Genomic DNA, 18,763 nt, shown 5'->3' with positions numbered 1-18,763 from the left:
CTCTCTCTGTTACCAAGCAAAAAACGCTCCACACAAACCCATGTCAGTAGTGACAATGGAGAAAACAATGAGAAACCTTGAGGGTAAACAGGGCTTAAGTGTTAGTATTGAGCTGTGTTGCCTTTTTCCCTCTTGAGAAATACACATGTTCACAAGATACAAGACACGGTTTATTTTCTCTGCTTTTCCACATGTACTTCACACTTTAGACATGACCTAAAGCACAGAGTTAAGAGTTTCATAATTCATGAAACTGAGATCTTTATTGTATTAAATTGTTTTGTACACTTTTACATGTGCCTATGACTTCAAGTTGTCATGGAAACAAGAAGTCAGGAACATATTGCATACATTGAAAATTATTAAAAAGGATAAATAATGATTAAAAATAAAATACGGGAGGTTTATACTAGTTGCTGAAATGTGAGGCTGTCATCTGTTGACATCAGGCTAGAGTTCTGTAGGTCAAAGATACATAAAACAATCTTAAATTTCAGTGGAAAGAGGCATTGACATGGATAAGAGGAGGAGGGAAAGATTGTTTATGGTCTTATACGGTGTTTAGGGCATCAAATGAAATCATCAAGGTAAAGATTTTAATATCAATTAAGATCTCTCTTTAACAAACATGTAGTTAAACTATACGACCTATCACCATAGATTTTAATGAGTTAAAACTGATAAATTAACAAAAGGAAAAAACAAGTGAGGACTGTTGAACAAAGATAGTCATCTCTGTCTCAGGAGATCTCCAAAGTGCAGCTCACCAAAGCTGAGAAGAGTGCACCAAGGAGCTAGATTTTCTTGGATCAAATAATCTTCCCTGCTGTTGGTCATTCTCACAGCTAATGTATAGGGCTTAGAAGGATATTTGGTTTGACACAATACAACTATTCTTATGTCATTAATCAGTGCCTTCTGACAGTACTGCTTGGGGAAAAAAATGAAAAAAGGAAACTACATTCTTTGTGTCACTTTTTATCACCCAGAAAATAGACTGTGCCTTCTATGATTAAAATGAAATGTGATTTGACTTGACCATTACTGCCATAAATCTAAGAAACTGCAGATACTAGAGTTTGATGAAAATTTACAAGTTTGCTGAATTGTTTGGTTTAGTTTGTTTTTGCCCCTGAAAGCATCTGTGGATTGTTCTGCTAAGCTATTCTTTGAATTCTTGTCTCAGTGTTAGGACCTGTGATTCTCAGATGCACTTTTAATGCTGCAGCTTTTCAAATATAGATATGGTTACCATCATGAAACCTCTTCTGGTGTGACAGGTTTTACTGAGAATGAAGCATATAAAAGAGCAATATGGCGGTTTGGCAGAGGGAGTTTTCATGAGATATTTTATCAAAGAGAAAGTAGGATGATTTCAGTGTGTCAGAGGCCTGAAGCACCTGTTTATGAATTTACTCTTGGAGCTGTCCTACTAGGCTACTGTCATACTACAGCATCCAGTAATTCTAAGTATAATTAATAGGGAAAGCTAATGATAATTCCGAATATGCTTTCAAAAATGTAAACATTCCGTTTTCTTGAAATTTGAGCATTTGAATTTACTGATTTTGTAGTTTATTAAGATGAGATTAAATTGCTGCTAAAGGTTACTGATAAGATTTCTCTTGTATTTCTATGATGACCGTATTCGTTATTTCCAGTTGAAAACATGGAACTCCCAGAGTGAAATGCTCGCTTCCCTCCAGCACAGATGAAATATAAATTTTCCAGGATGTTGTGAAGGAAGCTAGATGAAGACTACAATTTAATCAAATGAGCATGCCCAGACCATCTTTTGTTTTCATTTATGAGTTTAGCACAGGTCATTAAATGATTTTTTCAAGGGACAGGCTTAATTCAATAAGGAATAGGTTCTATTCAGTGTATTACATCAGGACGTAATGCAGCTGTCAATAAGGGACTTCCTGTAGAATTTTTTTAATATGCAAAGGCAAAAATTATTTATTCTGAAGTGTTTATGATGTACAGAAAAATCTCTGAATATATGTACACCACAGGTTAAAAAGAAAAAGCTGAAGGGTTATAATGAAAATTTGAAGAATCAAAATAGATATTCTGACTGCAAAGACACACAGTAACTAGAATATTAAATAATAAATGACTGTTTCTAAGATCAGCTACTTCATAGCTAGACCAGAGCTTACTTCTCCTTATTAAATACCTTAACAAGTAATAAACTTCAGTCATTGAAAATAAGAGAAAATTAAAATTACACACATGGTCAAAAACTTTGTACCACTTTTTAAAAAAGCCTCTGTAAAGCTGAAATAGATTTAAGTCTATTTAAATTTAGATTTAAATCTTAGATAATAATTATAAGAATTTCTGCTATATTCTATTATTTTACAGTACTAAAACCCCAGTCTAAGTAGTTTAAAATATCACTGACTTAAAGCCTTTAATAGTAGTTGTTTTTCAGTTTCTTAGTAATTATGCACACTGATACAGTGGTACTTCAACAACAGAAATTTTCAGCAGAGGAGTAATAAAACACTTATTAATTTACTCATACTAAAAAAACTGTGCTGCTACTTTGCTGCTCTCAAATACTGGACTTTGCTATTGATGTGGGGAGTTTTGTATTTCTTGCATCTGTTTTCATATCCAAACCCCACAATTGGTCCAGGACTTGAAATGCTTAGCATAATAAGTTAGAAATAGCAGTTGTTGAAGATACGGTGCTGCCTACAGTGAAGGTGAAATGATTTGTTATCCAACAGAGCTGTTGTCTATCCTTCAATCTGATCTAGTCATCATGCTTCACAAGAATCTCTTTTCAGCTGGAAAGCATCAAGGTATAACTAGAGTTCAACATTGCTACACCATTTAGACAATGACCATGCAAGAAGTGATAAGGCATAGACTACATTTAAAATGTTAAGCAAACCTGAGGAATATCTGATGAATTATTAAATAAAATCAACATTCATCAAATGATAAAGTAGTATGCTTCAGTGTGTGACAGACTTGGGAACGTATGTTTGGAAAAGCTTTCAAACAGGAAGAAATATCTAGCAAAGACTTGTGCACTTAAATTGGACCAGAATAATTGTTTAAAATCAGAGGATAAATGATGGCACTTTAGGAGTTCCTCACTGTGGGTTTATTATAGTTCTTTTGCCATCAATAAGGAGCAAATTATTCCCCATAGAGCTGATAGACATCCCTGGGACTAGTCCTGTATGTGACAGCTCACTGTTCTGAGACCTGCATTCCCAGACTGACCCAGTAAGACCATTGTACAGTTTGTTTTAGCAATTCTTGTAAGAATTCTTCAAAGAGATCCAGGAAAATGGCATAATATTTTAAATTTTAAATTATTCTTTATTTATCTGTTCTTGGCTTCCTTTTGTAGGCTCAGCAGACTGATAAGTTATAACTGAGAATTTTCTGGTTAAAAAATCAAGTTGCTTTTCACCAAATTTTATTTGGATAGAAATTTTCTAATTGACATTAATATTATCAATGTTGATTTCAAATTTAAACAAGTTCCTTAATAGTTGTATTGATTTTAAAACCAGGGGGGAAAAAATCTTCTGTTTTTCCTAACATATTTCATACAAAAGGAAAAAATACTTTTGTTTATTTCTGCCTCTGTATAGTGTCCTGGCTGCAAAAAGTTGTCATAAACATTTAGTGGTGTTGACTTTAAATTATTAATGCTAATACTTCTATAGGCTTTTTTAAAAAATGAAATATTTTACAAAAGGAAATATAAATGTCCCCCAAAGGAAAAGGCAGTGTCCTTTAAAGGCTTTTGACATTGCCAACGAGTTCATATTAGAGCTAGAACTTTTTTAGAATTAGAACTCCCGTAAGTGAAGAATGGGTAACAGACAAGAAAAGCTTTTCTGAGATGAATCTGTTTGGCCACTGGGTGCCATCCTTGCTCCACTCTAAGGCTGATCTCCTTGCAGCGTTTCTATTAAGCTGTAAAATCCTGAAAAAGGTAATACCAGTGTAATTCCACACCATCGTAATGTTTGTGTGTGTGCTTGTGGTAGAATGTCAGCAGCAGAGACAGCATGTCCTTGCATGAGTCACCAAGAGACTCTGGAGAAATATCCTCAGAGGTTCAACCATATTGTATCCACAGTCTCATATCCACCAATTTTTTTTTTTGCATTCCTCCACAGCTGGTAAGAGTGAGTCTGGACTGTAAGTCCCATTCCTACACACGAGTGTGTGAGTGTCTCTATACCTTTGCAGTATTAACTCAGGCTCTGGATGCATTTGAATGAAAAAAATTACTTGTTTTCTAGAACAGTTAATATTTGGATTTTCTAAGCTTGTGTCATCCAAGCAAAACTATATCTAGTATATGTTATGTAAAAAATATTTGTGATTACAGCCTTCTTGGGTTATTTGTTAAGCTGTTTCATTGTCTGCCTGAGGGATTCCTCTATTGTTTTAGTCTCAAAAGTCTCTTGTTTTAGCCTGGGCAAAATTCCAGACTGAGTAAATGTACTTTCTAATAGAGAAATTGTGTCAGCAATTCTGCATTTTTAGTCTTTCAAATTTAAAGTGTAAACATTTTAAATGTATGAGAAATAGACTGTAGCACTTCTTTTTCTTGCTGCAACTGTATGGAAAATGTGCAGATTGTACCCCAGGCAAAAACAGGAAACTGAATATTTTATGAGGCCATTTCTGTGAAGTGTTCCATCTTCTTGTGCTTTGCAAGAAGCTACACTGAGCTCTGAGCACACACAAAAATGCTGAGAACACCAGATACTCGTGTTTTCCAGTGCCTTTGTGATCCCTGGGTACATACAGCATCCTGTTTGGTGTGCTTAAGTAACTAAACTAACTCTGCACACTATGTTAACATGCAGCAGCATGTATTTTCTCTTGGCCGTGCAACAAGCTTATGGGCACACACAAAAACACCCCAATCCAAAACAACAAAAAATTATTTCTATTTATGGCCTTTATAAACTCTATTGTTAAAAATTCCAGGTATCTACTTGTGTTATTTATGCTTTCCTTGAAGGAAACCCATTGCTGTGGGTGGTGATAAGGTTGTAAGTGGTGTAACCACAGCAACGCCACAACAAATTGTGGCAAGAGCTGGTCTGTGGGTAGTGCCTGTCCCAGGGTCGCAAGGCAGAGACCTGGGAAAGACCTTGATGAACTGGATACTGTGGCACAGTAATGCAGCCCCAGTAGGTTTCTGTGTCCAGTTCCTTGGCTGACTCATTTTCGCTTGTCTGCACATTAACTACCTCTCTGAGTCTATGGTGGCACCCCACAGCTTGCCCTAAAATGGACTCAAGCAGATGGACCAGAGTTTCATACCTCCTTGGCTGATGCTGCGGCCCCACTGCAGCACCGTCTAAGCAAAGGATAAGATGTTGCATTCAAAACATTCATTTGGCAGATGCAAGGTGTCTAGGAGAAAAGGAACAGTTTTATTGGTCAAATATCAAAATGGCCAGTTAATGTGTATTAGAAGGTGTTCATTGAGAACCTTATGAATGACCAGAAACAAGTAGTTATGGTTGTGCTGCAGCCCTTCATCTCAAAGTAGTGATAGATAAATGCAACTTCTGTTTTAAGAAAATGTATAAAGCTGGTAATGTATAGGTAATAAGAGCTAAATAGAGGTAAGATTTAAATACCTATGAATTGTTTTTGTTGAAAGAGCAGGATCTGTACTTTTCTGTTGTTGTAAAATGTGGTGGTTGGGTTGTGAGTTGTATGTGAGCTAGAGCCCTGTGCTGCTGTGTGGGAGGATGCTCAGGCTTTCTCTGATGGCATGCTTTGTGGGATGAAGGGTGCATTGGAGGATGTACATTCTGCTGCAAGGAGAGGTGCTGGGCTCTGTGTTCACGGTCTGCCCTGCAGAAGCCTCACACAGGATAACCAAACTGCAGCAAGATGAAGCACTGGATTATGGGATTTTTTTTTCTGAAAATGCTCTTCTGGGTAGTCCTGGGTGCTCCTAGGTAGATTTATGGATTCAGAATAGGATGAGTGGATTTCTTTAAAACTTGCAATCAAAACTTGATGAAAATTCAGAAAAAGACAAAGATAAAATGTATTTTAAGGATGACTTAAATATTCTCTGTAGATTTTCTGTACATGTATGAAGTTTGAAGGTATTTTAATTATGATTTATTGTCTACCTGACAATATTTTGCTATAGCTGTCACTCTAGCAGATCTGAAGTAGGACTTTCTCCCCAGTGGAGCAGTAGCCCACTCATATATTTGCATAACTTTCACCACCAGTCACTGTACTGCCAGCTTGATTTGTTGCATGTGCTCAGAAAGAAAATTTTGATGGCTGTCAGGAACACCATCCAAGCACCACTGCTGTGCACTTCATCCATGGTGGCATGTGACCAGTGGTCCTGCAGATTGGCTTGAGTGCAGTGAGTGCTACTGGAGTACACTGGGATAGAAAAAAACAGTGCAATACCCACGTAGACACTATTGTGGCACTGATGGGGTTTCTGAGGTTTTATTGTTCGGGGTTTGGGGGGTGGGGCTAGTGTCTGTTCCCAGGCAATGCCTTCACTTCTTTCTAACATGCTCTCTCACATGTCCAGCTGAGAATTGCAAGGCACAATTTGGGCTGTTTGCCACCAAAATAATCAGTTCCTTCCTGTGCCTTTGCATCATGTCCTTGAGAAGAACTCTTCCACCCTTAGTCAGGTTGTTCCTCTTCTGGGTCTCCAAGGAAGCAGCTAGAGCCTCCCCTCCATTTCCTAGGTAGTCTTATGGAGGAGAAGAGAGCATAGGGATACCTTGTATCCCTATTCCCTCCCCTCTCAAATTCATAGGCATGAGGGGGTCAGTCCATATTACCCATTCTGCTCTTCATGGAAGCAACAAAGCTCACTCTCAGCCTACCAAAACCAACTAAAGCTGTCGTGGGAAATAGCAGCCTGCATGCTTGATGCTTTTGTATCACAGAGAAATATTTCCCCGAGGTTTGCTGCTTGTGTTTGTTTAAAATTCTGGGATGGAGACTGAATAGACCCTTTTGTATGAGCTTCTCATCTGCAGCAATGGTCATAAAAAGTTGACAGTTGCTAGCCTGTAGTATGTGACACACTGGTTATTTCTTAATCATCATAAGCCAGAAGGATGTTGAACACTCCCCCATGCACCTTGGGAGATCATTGTGTCAAATGTGCATGCCCTGTAAAACTCCAGTCCTAGGTTGCTGTGGTTATGGACTTTGGCCTTAAGAATAATAGATGCTCTGACCATTAATTGCTTCTAGTTTATGTCTCTGTTCTTTTAAAATAGAAATTTCTTGTTTCATTTATAGGCTGCCATATATTTTGTTTCTGTGTACTAGGAAAAACAAACTTTAACATCAAGGATTGATTTTTAGCAACATAAATAACATATTTTGTGTCTTTTCCATTATAGTTTGTAACACAATTTAAAATGTAATATTTTAATATTTGAAATTTATTGTTTTGTTTGATGGGTCCCAGTTTCAGAAGAGGCACGTCAAGACGGGATTGATTGGCTAATCAGAAGCATCTGAAATGCGTTGAGCTTTTTAGCTGTAATTTTAGGCTTACCTCTGGAAATAGCATGTGTAATGTTGCAATGACATATCTTCCCTTGCTCTTTTAAAAACAAAATTATATGAAGATAGATCTTTTCCTCGCGGTTTATACCAAAAGCAGAAACTAAATACTGTATTGTTGTCCTAAACCCATAGTGATGAAAAAAAAATTTCCTAAATGCTATATTTGATAGTGATATATTGCTTAATGGTTACATTTCTTGTTCTAAAAGAAGCAGCAGAATAAATAGCTTTCTTAATGCCATGAAGTTTCTCTTTTAATTAAAACAAATACCAGTATTCATACTAAACAGTAGTTTTGTCTGGTAAATGGTCAAATCAAATAAAACTTCTTGAAATAAGACTAAATGCAACTTTCTTTGTTCCACATTTCATATCTAAATTACATGTTATGCTGCTAATTTGGCAGCTGAGGATGAAGAAGTATGCACAACATACATGTTCTTCAGATGCAGATTTTGAAGCTGGATGCAATGGCAGCATTATTCTCAGTTTACAGATGTGAAACCTTGGCTAAAACGGTGAATGACCTTTTCCAGCAAAGGGCTCAGACATCTACTATGGGACTTTGGGCAGGGTGTGTGCATTTGATTTCATAGGTGCAACCCTATGCTTATCTGCTGGGTTACTTGCTGAGTGTAAAATACACACATTCTGTTCCAGGGACTGTGGATGTCTTTTACATCCGAACAGTTGTTGAATAAAACATTTGCAGAGTCTGGCACACAGGAACAGGGAGTCTGGTAGATCTAGTGGTTGAAAAGCATGTTTATATGGCAGTTTGAAGTGTCCTTATCTCATGTTTTCATCCACTTGCCTTCAGATGACTCCAAAGCCCCACTTCTGTCTCATTCCAGTCTCCAGTTGTGGTTATTTGACTATCCCTTCATAAAGCAACCTCATTCATAGCACTGGAATTTGGTGAACATTTTTGAAGGGCAAATAAAGTCGGAGTTTTTTTGACTCTGCTTTAGCAGGGGCATTAGACTAGCTGATCTCAAGCTCCTTTCCAACCTAAATGATTCTGAGCAATCTCATTCCTGAAAGCAGCAACAATCCCACTGTGATGATCACATTAAAAAAATATCATTAGAATAAAAATCTAGATGAGAATATGTGGGCACGTTTTAAGTCTCTTCCACACCTACTGCCTTTACTGTAAATATTATAAAATTACCTTTAAATGGTGCTTCCCTGCTTCTGCTGCAGTCAGTCATGGGAAAAGAGGTGCTAGCTCTTTGTGGGGGGCTGAGACATGCCATCCGCAGTCTGCAGCAACAGATGGAGGCCTTTAAAAGCTGGGTTGCTCTGGGCATTAAAACATCCCTGAGATGAAATATTTGAGTCTTTCCACTTTGGAGAGAGCAGGAAATACATCAGACTGGAATGTAACAGACTTGGTCTTCCACAGCTAATAAGTGCAAAATTTGCCCACTACTGCTAATAACTTACTATAAAGACACATTTTAAAAGATGCCTGAAGCTATAAATATAAGCAAGTATTTTAGAGGCCTTTATACATGGAAAAAAATCCCTTTACATATAAAAATCTTTGCCATTGCAAAATACCGTCTCCAATATGGCTTGGTAGAAAACGAAGAGATCTCCATTTTGCTGCCTCTGTGCAGGTTTTGATGATCAGCCTTTAACATTTATCAGTTCCAAATCATCTGAGAGTCTAGATGAAGAGATACTCAAAAGAGTAGTCATATTTTTTTTGTGTACATCATGTTGTCTGAAGCTCCAGTTCCACTATAGACCATAAATAAGGTCAGATCCTGACCCGTGATTCAAATTGACTCCTGGCTTCAGCAGTGCACTGGGAGCTGAGAGGCATGGCACATTGTTTTGCCATTCTTTTGCCACGTTGGGACATAGGTTTTAAGGGATATCTTTACACGTGTTTTAGCTATATTTAAGTTTCTTGTTGCTTTTTTTCTGTCAGCCTGTCAGTATTTTCTGATTAGGAAACCTTGCTAAGCATTCCATGTGTCATTGTCCATAGAGTTATATAGAAAGTGGACTATATATTCAGTAATGGAAGTTATTGTAACAGAATAGTTCTGATATCACATGGGTAAAAAGCTCAGCATACAAAATGGCAGAATGTGCTGAGTTTTTTTTAACAAAGCCATACTACTGTACTTACCAGTGGGTTTCAAAATGCTTTCCTTGCATGATAAGCACCGACGTCTTACCCACACAGGTAGTAAAACTGAAGTACAGAGAGTTTAAGCTGACACAGCAAAGTAGGATTTCAGTCCAGTGTTTTCTTTGTTCAGCCGGACTGCGTCCATGGTAGTGAGCATCTTGCAAGGAAAAAGAATGTGTTGTGAAGAACTTGACAGTTTCCTTATATCGAATTTTATCACATTATCAAATATGGATACCGAATAATATGCTATTAGAAGAGTTAGTACAAAATAATTTAGTAAGCCTTCCCTGTCAATCTGTGGAATGATATTTTTGTCCTCTCTTCTTAATATTAAAAGGGATTAAAAAACTGTGTTTTCATATAATGTGTACTGTTGAATTAAGTTACTACAGTCAGACCCTTGAGCTGTAGGTACTTTCTGTTTAAGAAATTCCTTAAGCTGCCTATTAATGTGTGCCAGTCTGTAGGAAATAAGGAGGATTATAACAAGATGAGACAAAATATAATCAACACCTTGAAATTGTCCTCTCTCCACCACTGACCCAGACTTTCATAACCAAATTCTGCTATAGGAGATTACTAAATATCCAAATAGTTATTTCATATTAGTTCCCAAATAGATACAGTTTTTCCCTACATAAGGAGTTACTTCTCTCTGGACTGTTTTTAGTGCTGACAGCATGTGACCTCTCTGTTGGTCTTCACTGGAGATACATGTGACTAGCTGGAACAAGGCTTTATCTTGATATTGCTTTCATGTATTGAAAACTAGACTTCCAACTCATACAGGAAATTTGGTTTGTAAAACTGTGTGGATTGTTAGGGAAATCCATAAAGTTTCTTCTCCATTTGGAAGGACCTGTAATGTGTTTCAAGATCTTAAAATAGCAAGACACCTATTGTGAGTTTATAGGAGCTATCACACCTACAAGTTATTCAGGACAGGAAGCTTGCCCCTTTTCCGTTAACTCATCTCCAAGGGATTATTCTTGGACTATTTAGAAGTATAAACCGATTTAAAGTTAATTTGTAAGAGGGTGTTTAATGATATGCTTTGCATATGTTTTCGCAATAGCAGCGTTGGCCATTACGAAGGTACTAGTGGTATACATCTGACACTGAAAGTAGGTTTAAAAGGAAAGCAATTTGCAGTAACATTAACCAAGCTGAATGTAAACCTCTCTCTCATTCAGGAAATATGTTCAGTAAGAGCAGCAGAAGTCTCCCCTTTTGCTTCTATTGATTGATTGTGATGGCTTTGTTCAGCCCTTACAGTGAGAGTGTTGTAAAATGCTCTGTGTATATGTGTGTGCTGATTATAGTGCATTTTTCTGACCTATATTTACACATACTGCCCAGAAGAAAAAATTGAGTATGAATAGTTATCTTCTATTGTTATCTTGTTGAATGCTAACAATAACAAAGAAACCATTTTATACAGCATATGTTTTATACATACTTCTAAAATTGTGAAATAGTTGCCTTCAGCAGCACTAAGGCATAAGCATTAAATAGCTTTTATTTCAAGTATTTATCCTTTCCAAGTTTCCCTAAGACTTTCACTCTTTAGTTTCCTAAAGTTTTTCTTAGGTTTTGTTCATCCACAGAAGCCTGAAAGGCTATTACTAATACCGAACCAGAAACATGGGCTGTCTTTTATAGTGGCCAGAATTGTGACTTGATTGTTAATAAAAGCCACTTTGGTATTCCATGTATTTGCAAGTATGATGGTCATTAATGACATGTGGTGATGGCTGATGTAAGGTAAGGCTCTACCAGTCGCTCATCTCCTCCCATCCACATATACCAAGCAGGCTGTGAAGTAATTTGCACTACAACAAAATGCAAGAGGGAAAGGAGAATCTTTCTCCAATCCTGAATTGACTACAAAGGCACTTTTCCTCCTTCTTTTATCTATCCCACCCCGCCTCATGTACATCTCAGTGTGGGGCAGCTGCAGACCCTGTCTTTATACTCTCATTCAGGAGCACAACATCCTCTTTTCCAAGCTGCCTACAAGTGGTGATAGTTTCTCAGTCTGGTAACTAATGAATTTGTACTTCATTAGGCAAGACCAGTTGCCTTCCATGTGTTAAGCACAACTGATGTTCATGGTTCCATTCAAGACAAATTTTTGCTTTAGTACCAGGGGGTATGGAGACGTGATCACAAGAGGCATGGCCAGCCTTAATTTACCATAAGGTCTCGAGGAGTCACGAGAATTTTTCTCAAGGATGAAGTGTGTTGAAATTGCTTGGTCCACAAGATAAAAAGACTCCAGAATATAATGTTCTCAATTGTTTTTAGAAATGGGAAATTGAACTTTAAAATGTTCTAAAGAAAGCAAGCCATTTAATTGATTCTAAATCACTGGGGTGCTTTAAAAAATAATTTCATTGTAACTTGAATTTTAATTGCCTGCCCCTTCCTCTTATTGTCATGATATTTTCATACCCTCTATTTTTCTGGAAGAGAGAGTGTTGTTATTGCTTTTAAGAAATCAACTGGAATTTGTCCTGCAGTGCAGCAAAATTTCAGGGATGGGTATGTTTTAATATTCTGTATTATGAATATTTTTTATATCTTTGTAATTAAAAAAATGAAGTTTTAATGACTGTTCTCCTATAAACCCTGGACTGCTGCATTTACAGCATAAGAAGCTGAGGACAGACAATGCCAGGTGCAAGCCAGAATATTGCTGCAGCCCCACAACATATCATTTTTTTAACATTATTCAAATCAGTCTCAACACTCATAATTCTGTTGTTTCCTTTATGACTGTTGTAAAGCAAATGGTTCTTTTATACAAATGTTATCTCCTGGCTATTAATTCAGCAGTTATTTTAGATTATGGCACTCCTGTTAAATTTAGGCATGTAAAACCTCATAAATATTTAAAAGTTTCAGACTGACATGGGAAGAAATTGGTTTTGACTTGCTTTGTTAATATCCTGTTGTTCAGTTTGTAATAGATTTGGAATATATTGTTATTTCTCCACTGTTTGACAAAGAGAAAAACAATTGTAGTTGAGCAACTGCTTTAAGTGTTCTCCCTTGAATTGTAACGGGCTGGTAAGTGTTTTGTTTCCAGTTTAAAAAAAGTCCAGGGAAAATATCTTCTTTCCTTTAAGAGGACAAAATCCAGGAAAATTTTAATCAAAGCCCACTCCAAAGTTAATGAAAATGCAGCAGTAGGTTTGTAAAGGTAGTTTTGATCAAACAATTTGAAGTATGTCTACTTACAATCGAGTGCTTCTGTTTCAACATCTCTGTTTCAACTTCTCTCTAAGGAACAAATGTGTAAGATGGACAAATGCATTTCTCCCCTCAGAAGCATTTTCTAGAGACTGTATTTGCTGTGCAATGAGTGTATGTGTAGACTGAATATTGGTATGCATCTTGAGTATCCCACAAAACTGAAGAATAACTGGATGACAAAAAAGTCACAGTTTTTGTAAGACCACTGAAGATCCGGAAGCACAGCCTCTGGGCCAGCGTTCCTGCTTCACACCTAACAATATTTTATTTCTCTTTTTACCTCCAAAGTAAATACATAGCTTTTCAGCCAGATATTAAAGGATATTAAGGTGTAACTCCTGTTGGGATCATCTAAAAGTATTTCAAATGCTTCAGTAATTACCCCCCAAAAAAAAAAAATTCTTGACAGCCTGGGTAAGTACACCAGCATAGTAACTGTGCAGTTAACAGAGCTTGCATCTCTGCCCACATGCTCCAGAGCTGCTTCAGTTGTGTCCTGGGATGACACTTGCCTTAATGGGTTTGTTGTGCTTCTGATGTCAGTTAGCCTCCCTGGCATAATACCATGACTTTTTGTGATATTGGTGTGCTTTATGGGGTGCTGAACTGAAAATACGTTTCTTCTAGTTAGCAAATAGGTTAACACTGCAATGTTATTACTATTTAATACTCTATATATCTATATAAATTATATTTTGTTTTATACTATTTTATGGCAGGTTTACATGATACAGCTAATCCAGCATAATCTCTGCATTAAGCAATTACCGAGGCAGCACTTTACCTTTGGACAGATGAAGCTTTTTACTTGCCAGTAACTTGTAGTTAGGGTGCAATATTTCAAAACATGAGCTTTCAAAAAGGAAACCATAAGGCGGTCACGTAGAAGCTGTAGCTGTGAAGGTAAACTTAAAGTTGCATGAACAAATTGATATTTTATGCAGTGAGTAGCTGGATGTGCCACACCAGCTGAGTCCATGTGATTTTTATCTAAGTCAGCGTGGTCTGGCTCATGGCCTGTGGGCTGGATCCAGCCCCTTTGTGAGGTTTCTACCTGACCCATCACCTTCTCACAGCGGGAGACAGGGAACAGATGCTTCTTCAGCAAATGCAGCTTCCTTCACCTGCCCCCCCTAGGGAGATGAGTGGCAAGTCCAAAGGCACATGAAGAAGGACAAACAAGCCCGCGAGGGTTGTCAGCACCTTGGCCTGGCTGCCGCAGGTGCTGCCACTGTGCCGGCCACAGCACATCTGTGTGTGCAATTGTTTGCAACAGCCAACACTCATTTACATGTTTTTGCATCCATTTGCTCATTGCTCTCCTAGAACAAAAGTCAGCTGTTATATGGACAAAGTAAAATGTAAGACTTGTTTATTGACTTACTACAGAATCAACATGTTGAAAATTATTTTTATTTTGCTTTGAAAAGTACTTCTGCTGGGCATTTCTCAAATAATTCTTTGTTTGTTTCTCTGACTGTGTAGAGAACAGTGTAAAGCAACGGGCACTTGTATGCCTACGAATGTAAAGACATTTGGATGAAGAAATTCTGCAGAGTGGTATATTTACTTTGCATTTCTGAATGGCAGCAATTAAAATTCCCAGCTGCTGGCTGTCCAGATGTTTCTTGCATTACAGCATTGTAATTTGCATTGGAATATATTGTGTTACTGCAGTAGCTGTAAAGTGGTCAACTCTCACAGTCTAAATTCTATATATGGGCTCCAGTTGGGATGGTGAGCGTATTTCCAGCTCACAACAGGTTCTTTTCCTTCCCACTGTTTCCCTACTCTGTTGGGCTGACACATCTGTATTTTCTCAGATGAAGACTTTATTGCTCAGAATTCAAATCAAGCAGGGAATGTATTCACAGGTCAGAACTGATGTATGGAGGGTTTCTTGTAAGAGTGATACAGGAAAATAAAAAAATCCAAGTTTTGAATTAGAAGTTTCCCATTCCCTTTGGCATTTTCAGGCAGCAAACATCCCTCTGGTGTCAGAGCTCGGCATTGACGACATCCATTTTGATGACTTCTCGCTTGATGTGGATGCCATGATTACTGCAGCCCTGAGGATGTTCATGGAACTTGGAATGGTTCAGAAATTTAAAATTGACTACGAGGTAAAATTTGCACTGTAGAGATATCTATTGCTTTTGTCTTGGTACAGGTCTGTCCACTTGTACACATTTAGTAGCCCTCGTGCAATGTGTGCTTTTCATTTCAGACGCTGTGTAGGTGGCTTTTGACAGTCAGGAAGAATTACCGAATGGTTTTGTATCACAACTGGAGGCATGCTTTCAATGTCTGCCAGCTCATGTTTGCCATGTTAACTGTAAGTATCCAGCTACAGACACAATCCCTAAGAGCTTTTACTGCCACATTGCCCTACCCATCTAAACATTTTTCAACATTTTATTTCTTTTCTAGTTATTATGATACCCATTCATTTCCATTAGAAATGCACAGGGAAGTTATTAAACTTGAGGCTGCACATACTTGGCAAAACCTTCTAGTGTTTTAGTAACAATGATATCAAAGGCACATTAAAGTGACTAAAACCAGATGGCAGTCTCGGAGTGAGCCAGTTAGTATAGATCTTGACCTTACAAAAATGTTTTTCTTTTGGAACTCTTTGATTTGACTTTTATTTCAGACTCTTAAATGGGGAAGAACAAAACCAAGAAAAATTGGAATCCCAGAAGTATTTATTATGTTGATATTTATTACCTTCTTATCCAACTTCATCTAAGTAGTTGTAGAAGGTCTTGTCTTAAAACATTTTATCTTCTAATGTAGTGATCTAAGTGAATCTTTTGTCTCCACTGGACACCATAACACTTTGGGTTTTATTAACATTTATCTCCATCACTACTGTAACTCCTTTCAGCATATAAGTAAATTCTGTTGAAAGTACCACTGCTCTTATACTCGCACTCTCTGCATACCCCACGGCAACCTCACTACATGAAATATTCTATGTTTGGCTAGTTAATTCTTGAATTGTAGTAATAAAAAGATCAGTGGCCCTGGATGTTTAATATTCTGCTTAATATGGCAAAAGGAAAGCAACACGTCTATACACACACAACACTTTTTGCTGTACTTTACACTTTGGATTTGCCTTATCTCCAAATTAAGAATTCAAGGTTTTCCATTTTTTTCTTCATGTTTGGTTTTAATTGTTAGAGTCTTCTAATGTGAACCTTACAGTGTCATATTATTAGCATTTATGCAAGTATTTATTTATCTGGGATGTCATGTGTGTTTGTTCCTTAATTTTGAATCAACAAATGTTTATGTTCTTGCTGCTGGCCGGTCTCTGTGGCATCTTTAGCACTGGACCCTGTCTGTGGAAGTGGAGACTCCACAGCCTGTGTGATTCGCAGCACACGTCAGTTCTGTGTTACATAGATTTGAGACAGTCCCTGGCCTGTTTCCTGCCTCCAGGACATGGCTGTCTTGTGGGGAGGTTCCCAGCTCTCCTCTTCCGTTTGGCATTGTCTCTGTGGCAGAACTTTGTGTGTCAGGTGAGGAAAAATACCCAACAAAAAGAGTATGGCATGCCCTAGCAGGTAGTACTAGATCTGTCCCAGGTAGGTGGATTTATTTCTGTGTTTCTGTGAGCATTTACGTAAGTTTAATGAAGGTTGGACTGTACACCGTGAGAGAAAGGAAATGGAGATGTTAAACAAGAGAGAGAGGTCACCTCTTCTGGGCATGGGGCTGTTTGGCTGAACAGAATGCATAGTGTTTTAGCAGGCACTTTCAGGTGATCTCCAATAAGACCCGAAGTAATGTGTGGGCACTGGTTGTTTTTCAGATTTTATAAACGTGACACGCGCTTTTTTTTTTTCAATTGTAGAAGAATAAAAGGCTTTTTACTCTGAAGAGTTAAGGGCAAAGTCAGGCGGCGGCATTCAGCCGGGAGTCGCTCCCTTTGGCCAGGCGCTGCCGCGGCTGCGAAGCCCGGAGCTCAGCCCGAGGGCCTCTAGGTGGAGCTCCGAGGCCGGGTTTTCGGCTGGCGCTTCCCTCGGCGGGAGCCGCTCTCCCAGCAGCCGCCCCCGGGCAGCGCTGGCAGCCAGCCGGCAGAACGTGGGCCCCTGCTGCTTCAGCAGCCACCCGCCCGCCCGTGAGGCCTCATCCATTAACGGCTTTCACCCTGGTTCTCAGAGCATGGTTACAGGATCCTTTTAGCCGACAGCACAGGGACACGACTGTCTGTGGGAGGTGATCCAGGATTTTCAAGACAAGCTTGTTTCAAGCTTTGCCCACATCCCTGGTAATAAACTGAACAAGCAATTCCACATGTAGGGCCAGACATGTGTGTCCACAGCATTGGACTGGCCACGCTTCCCACCTGACTTCACTGTGGCTCTGCCTGAGAACAGAATAGGTTCAGGTATATGATCTACTTGGGCAGCTCTCCCTTCCAGAAACAGGAAGGCTGATCTTGTGAAAAAAAAAGACAGGGAAGTCAAAATACTAGCACGAGCACTAGCTTTTACCGCATTTGTCTTGGAGGAGCTGTATGAGTTAGTACGTATGGGTTTTTTTCACTTGCAAAAAAAAGGAAAATGCTTTGACTACCAGAGAGGGGCCCTGTTGGTCAAGAAGGCACTGCTTTGTGCAGTTACTGCACCCTGTTTCCAATTTCTCCGTGATAGTCGACAATGTTGACTGCACCACAAATAGAAACCAATAGGTCTGGTTTAGGGCATTTTTAGGTAGGACATAATGTCTAACCTGTAATGCAGTAGTCTTTGATTGCCCACCCATGCTCCCATTGAATGCAGAAGGAAAATTCAACTGGGTTGAACAAGCCAAACAACAGAAATCAAACAAGCTTAAAGTAGTTGTTTCACTCTTGGATCGGCCTTCTGCACGTCTAAGACATGTTCCTGTGCATCTAAGTACGTATTTTCTCTCTCTGGTTAGAGACTGAACAATTGCAAGCCCAGTTCTGTGGGCAAGCTGTACCTCTGTATGGCCAAATATTCACCCAAATATGCTGAAGATCAGCAGTGGAGCAAGACTGCTTCTGTGAGTTAAGGACATCACATGACAGTGAAGCATAGGATCAAGACTAGACTTCATTATCAATGCCTCTGCCTGACACATTTCACATTAATACTCATTGCAAAAGGTAAAAATGAACAAGTAAGCAATACAGAATTTAAATCCCATCTGATGTGCTAATAACAAAACATATAAATGCAGGGCGAGGTATAATGAATGCAATTCATTCCCTCACATGAAAGAATGACCTCCATAACTCACAGGAGACTCTGCCACTCATGAGTTATGGGTCATTCCTTTTCTGGTGAAAATAAATTTTACTGCACCATCATCTATAGCCATGTATTTTTTCCTCTCTCTGTAAATTCAAAAAATGAGGAAATCCTCTGTTTTCTTTCATTATGTTTGAAGTAGATATTCCCTTAATGTAACATTGTTTTACATGAAATATTACTTGTTAAGTGCAATAGGCTATATTTCTCTCAACTGTTCAATGACAAGACTTTTGAGTAAATAAAATGCTGCATTTATTTTTGGGATACTGCTACTGTTAATAAATTCCTTAATCAGTTTTCCTGCATTTGCAATACAGGCTGAATCCCTGAGTTTAATCAGAGCTTGTATTATGCTAAAGAATATTTATTACAGCATGAATTTTATAGTGTAAAACTTGTATTTTAAGTTGTTTTGATTTAGCCATAAACATTTTCTCTAGATTGAAACTTGACCCATGGCATGTTGTCAGTTACAAACCTATTT

General features: G+C 38.3%; 1 protein-coding gene across 5 annotated transcripts in view; it reads left to right on the top strand.

The window, feature by feature from the left end:
• The window catches only part of PDE11A (phosphodiesterase 11A), a 145,540-nt gene that overhangs the window by 89,053 nt on the left and 37,724 nt on the right, over positions 1-18,763 (top strand). For all 5 annotated transcript variants that reach the window (XM_062004894.1, XM_062004893.1, XM_062004896.1 and 2 more), the window contains exons 11-12: positions 14,962-15,108; positions 15,213-15,320. In XM_062004894.1, coding sequence (XP_061860878.1) covers positions 14,962-15,108; positions 15,213-15,320 — 255 coding nt within the window. The remainder of the gene's footprint in view (positions 1-14,961; positions 15,109-15,212; positions 15,321-18,763) is intronic.

The sequence above is a fragment of the Colius striatus genome, chromosome 11 (genome assembly GCF_028858725.1).
Source record: "Colius striatus isolate bColStr4 chromosome 11, bColStr4.1.hap1, whole genome shotgun sequence".
NCBI classification, from domain to species: domain Eukaryota; kingdom Metazoa; phylum Chordata; class Aves; order Coliiformes; family Coliidae; genus Colius; species Colius striatus.
The sequence above is the reverse complement of the archived record's forward strand: the minus strand, read 5'-3'. Positions and strand labels throughout refer to the sequence as shown.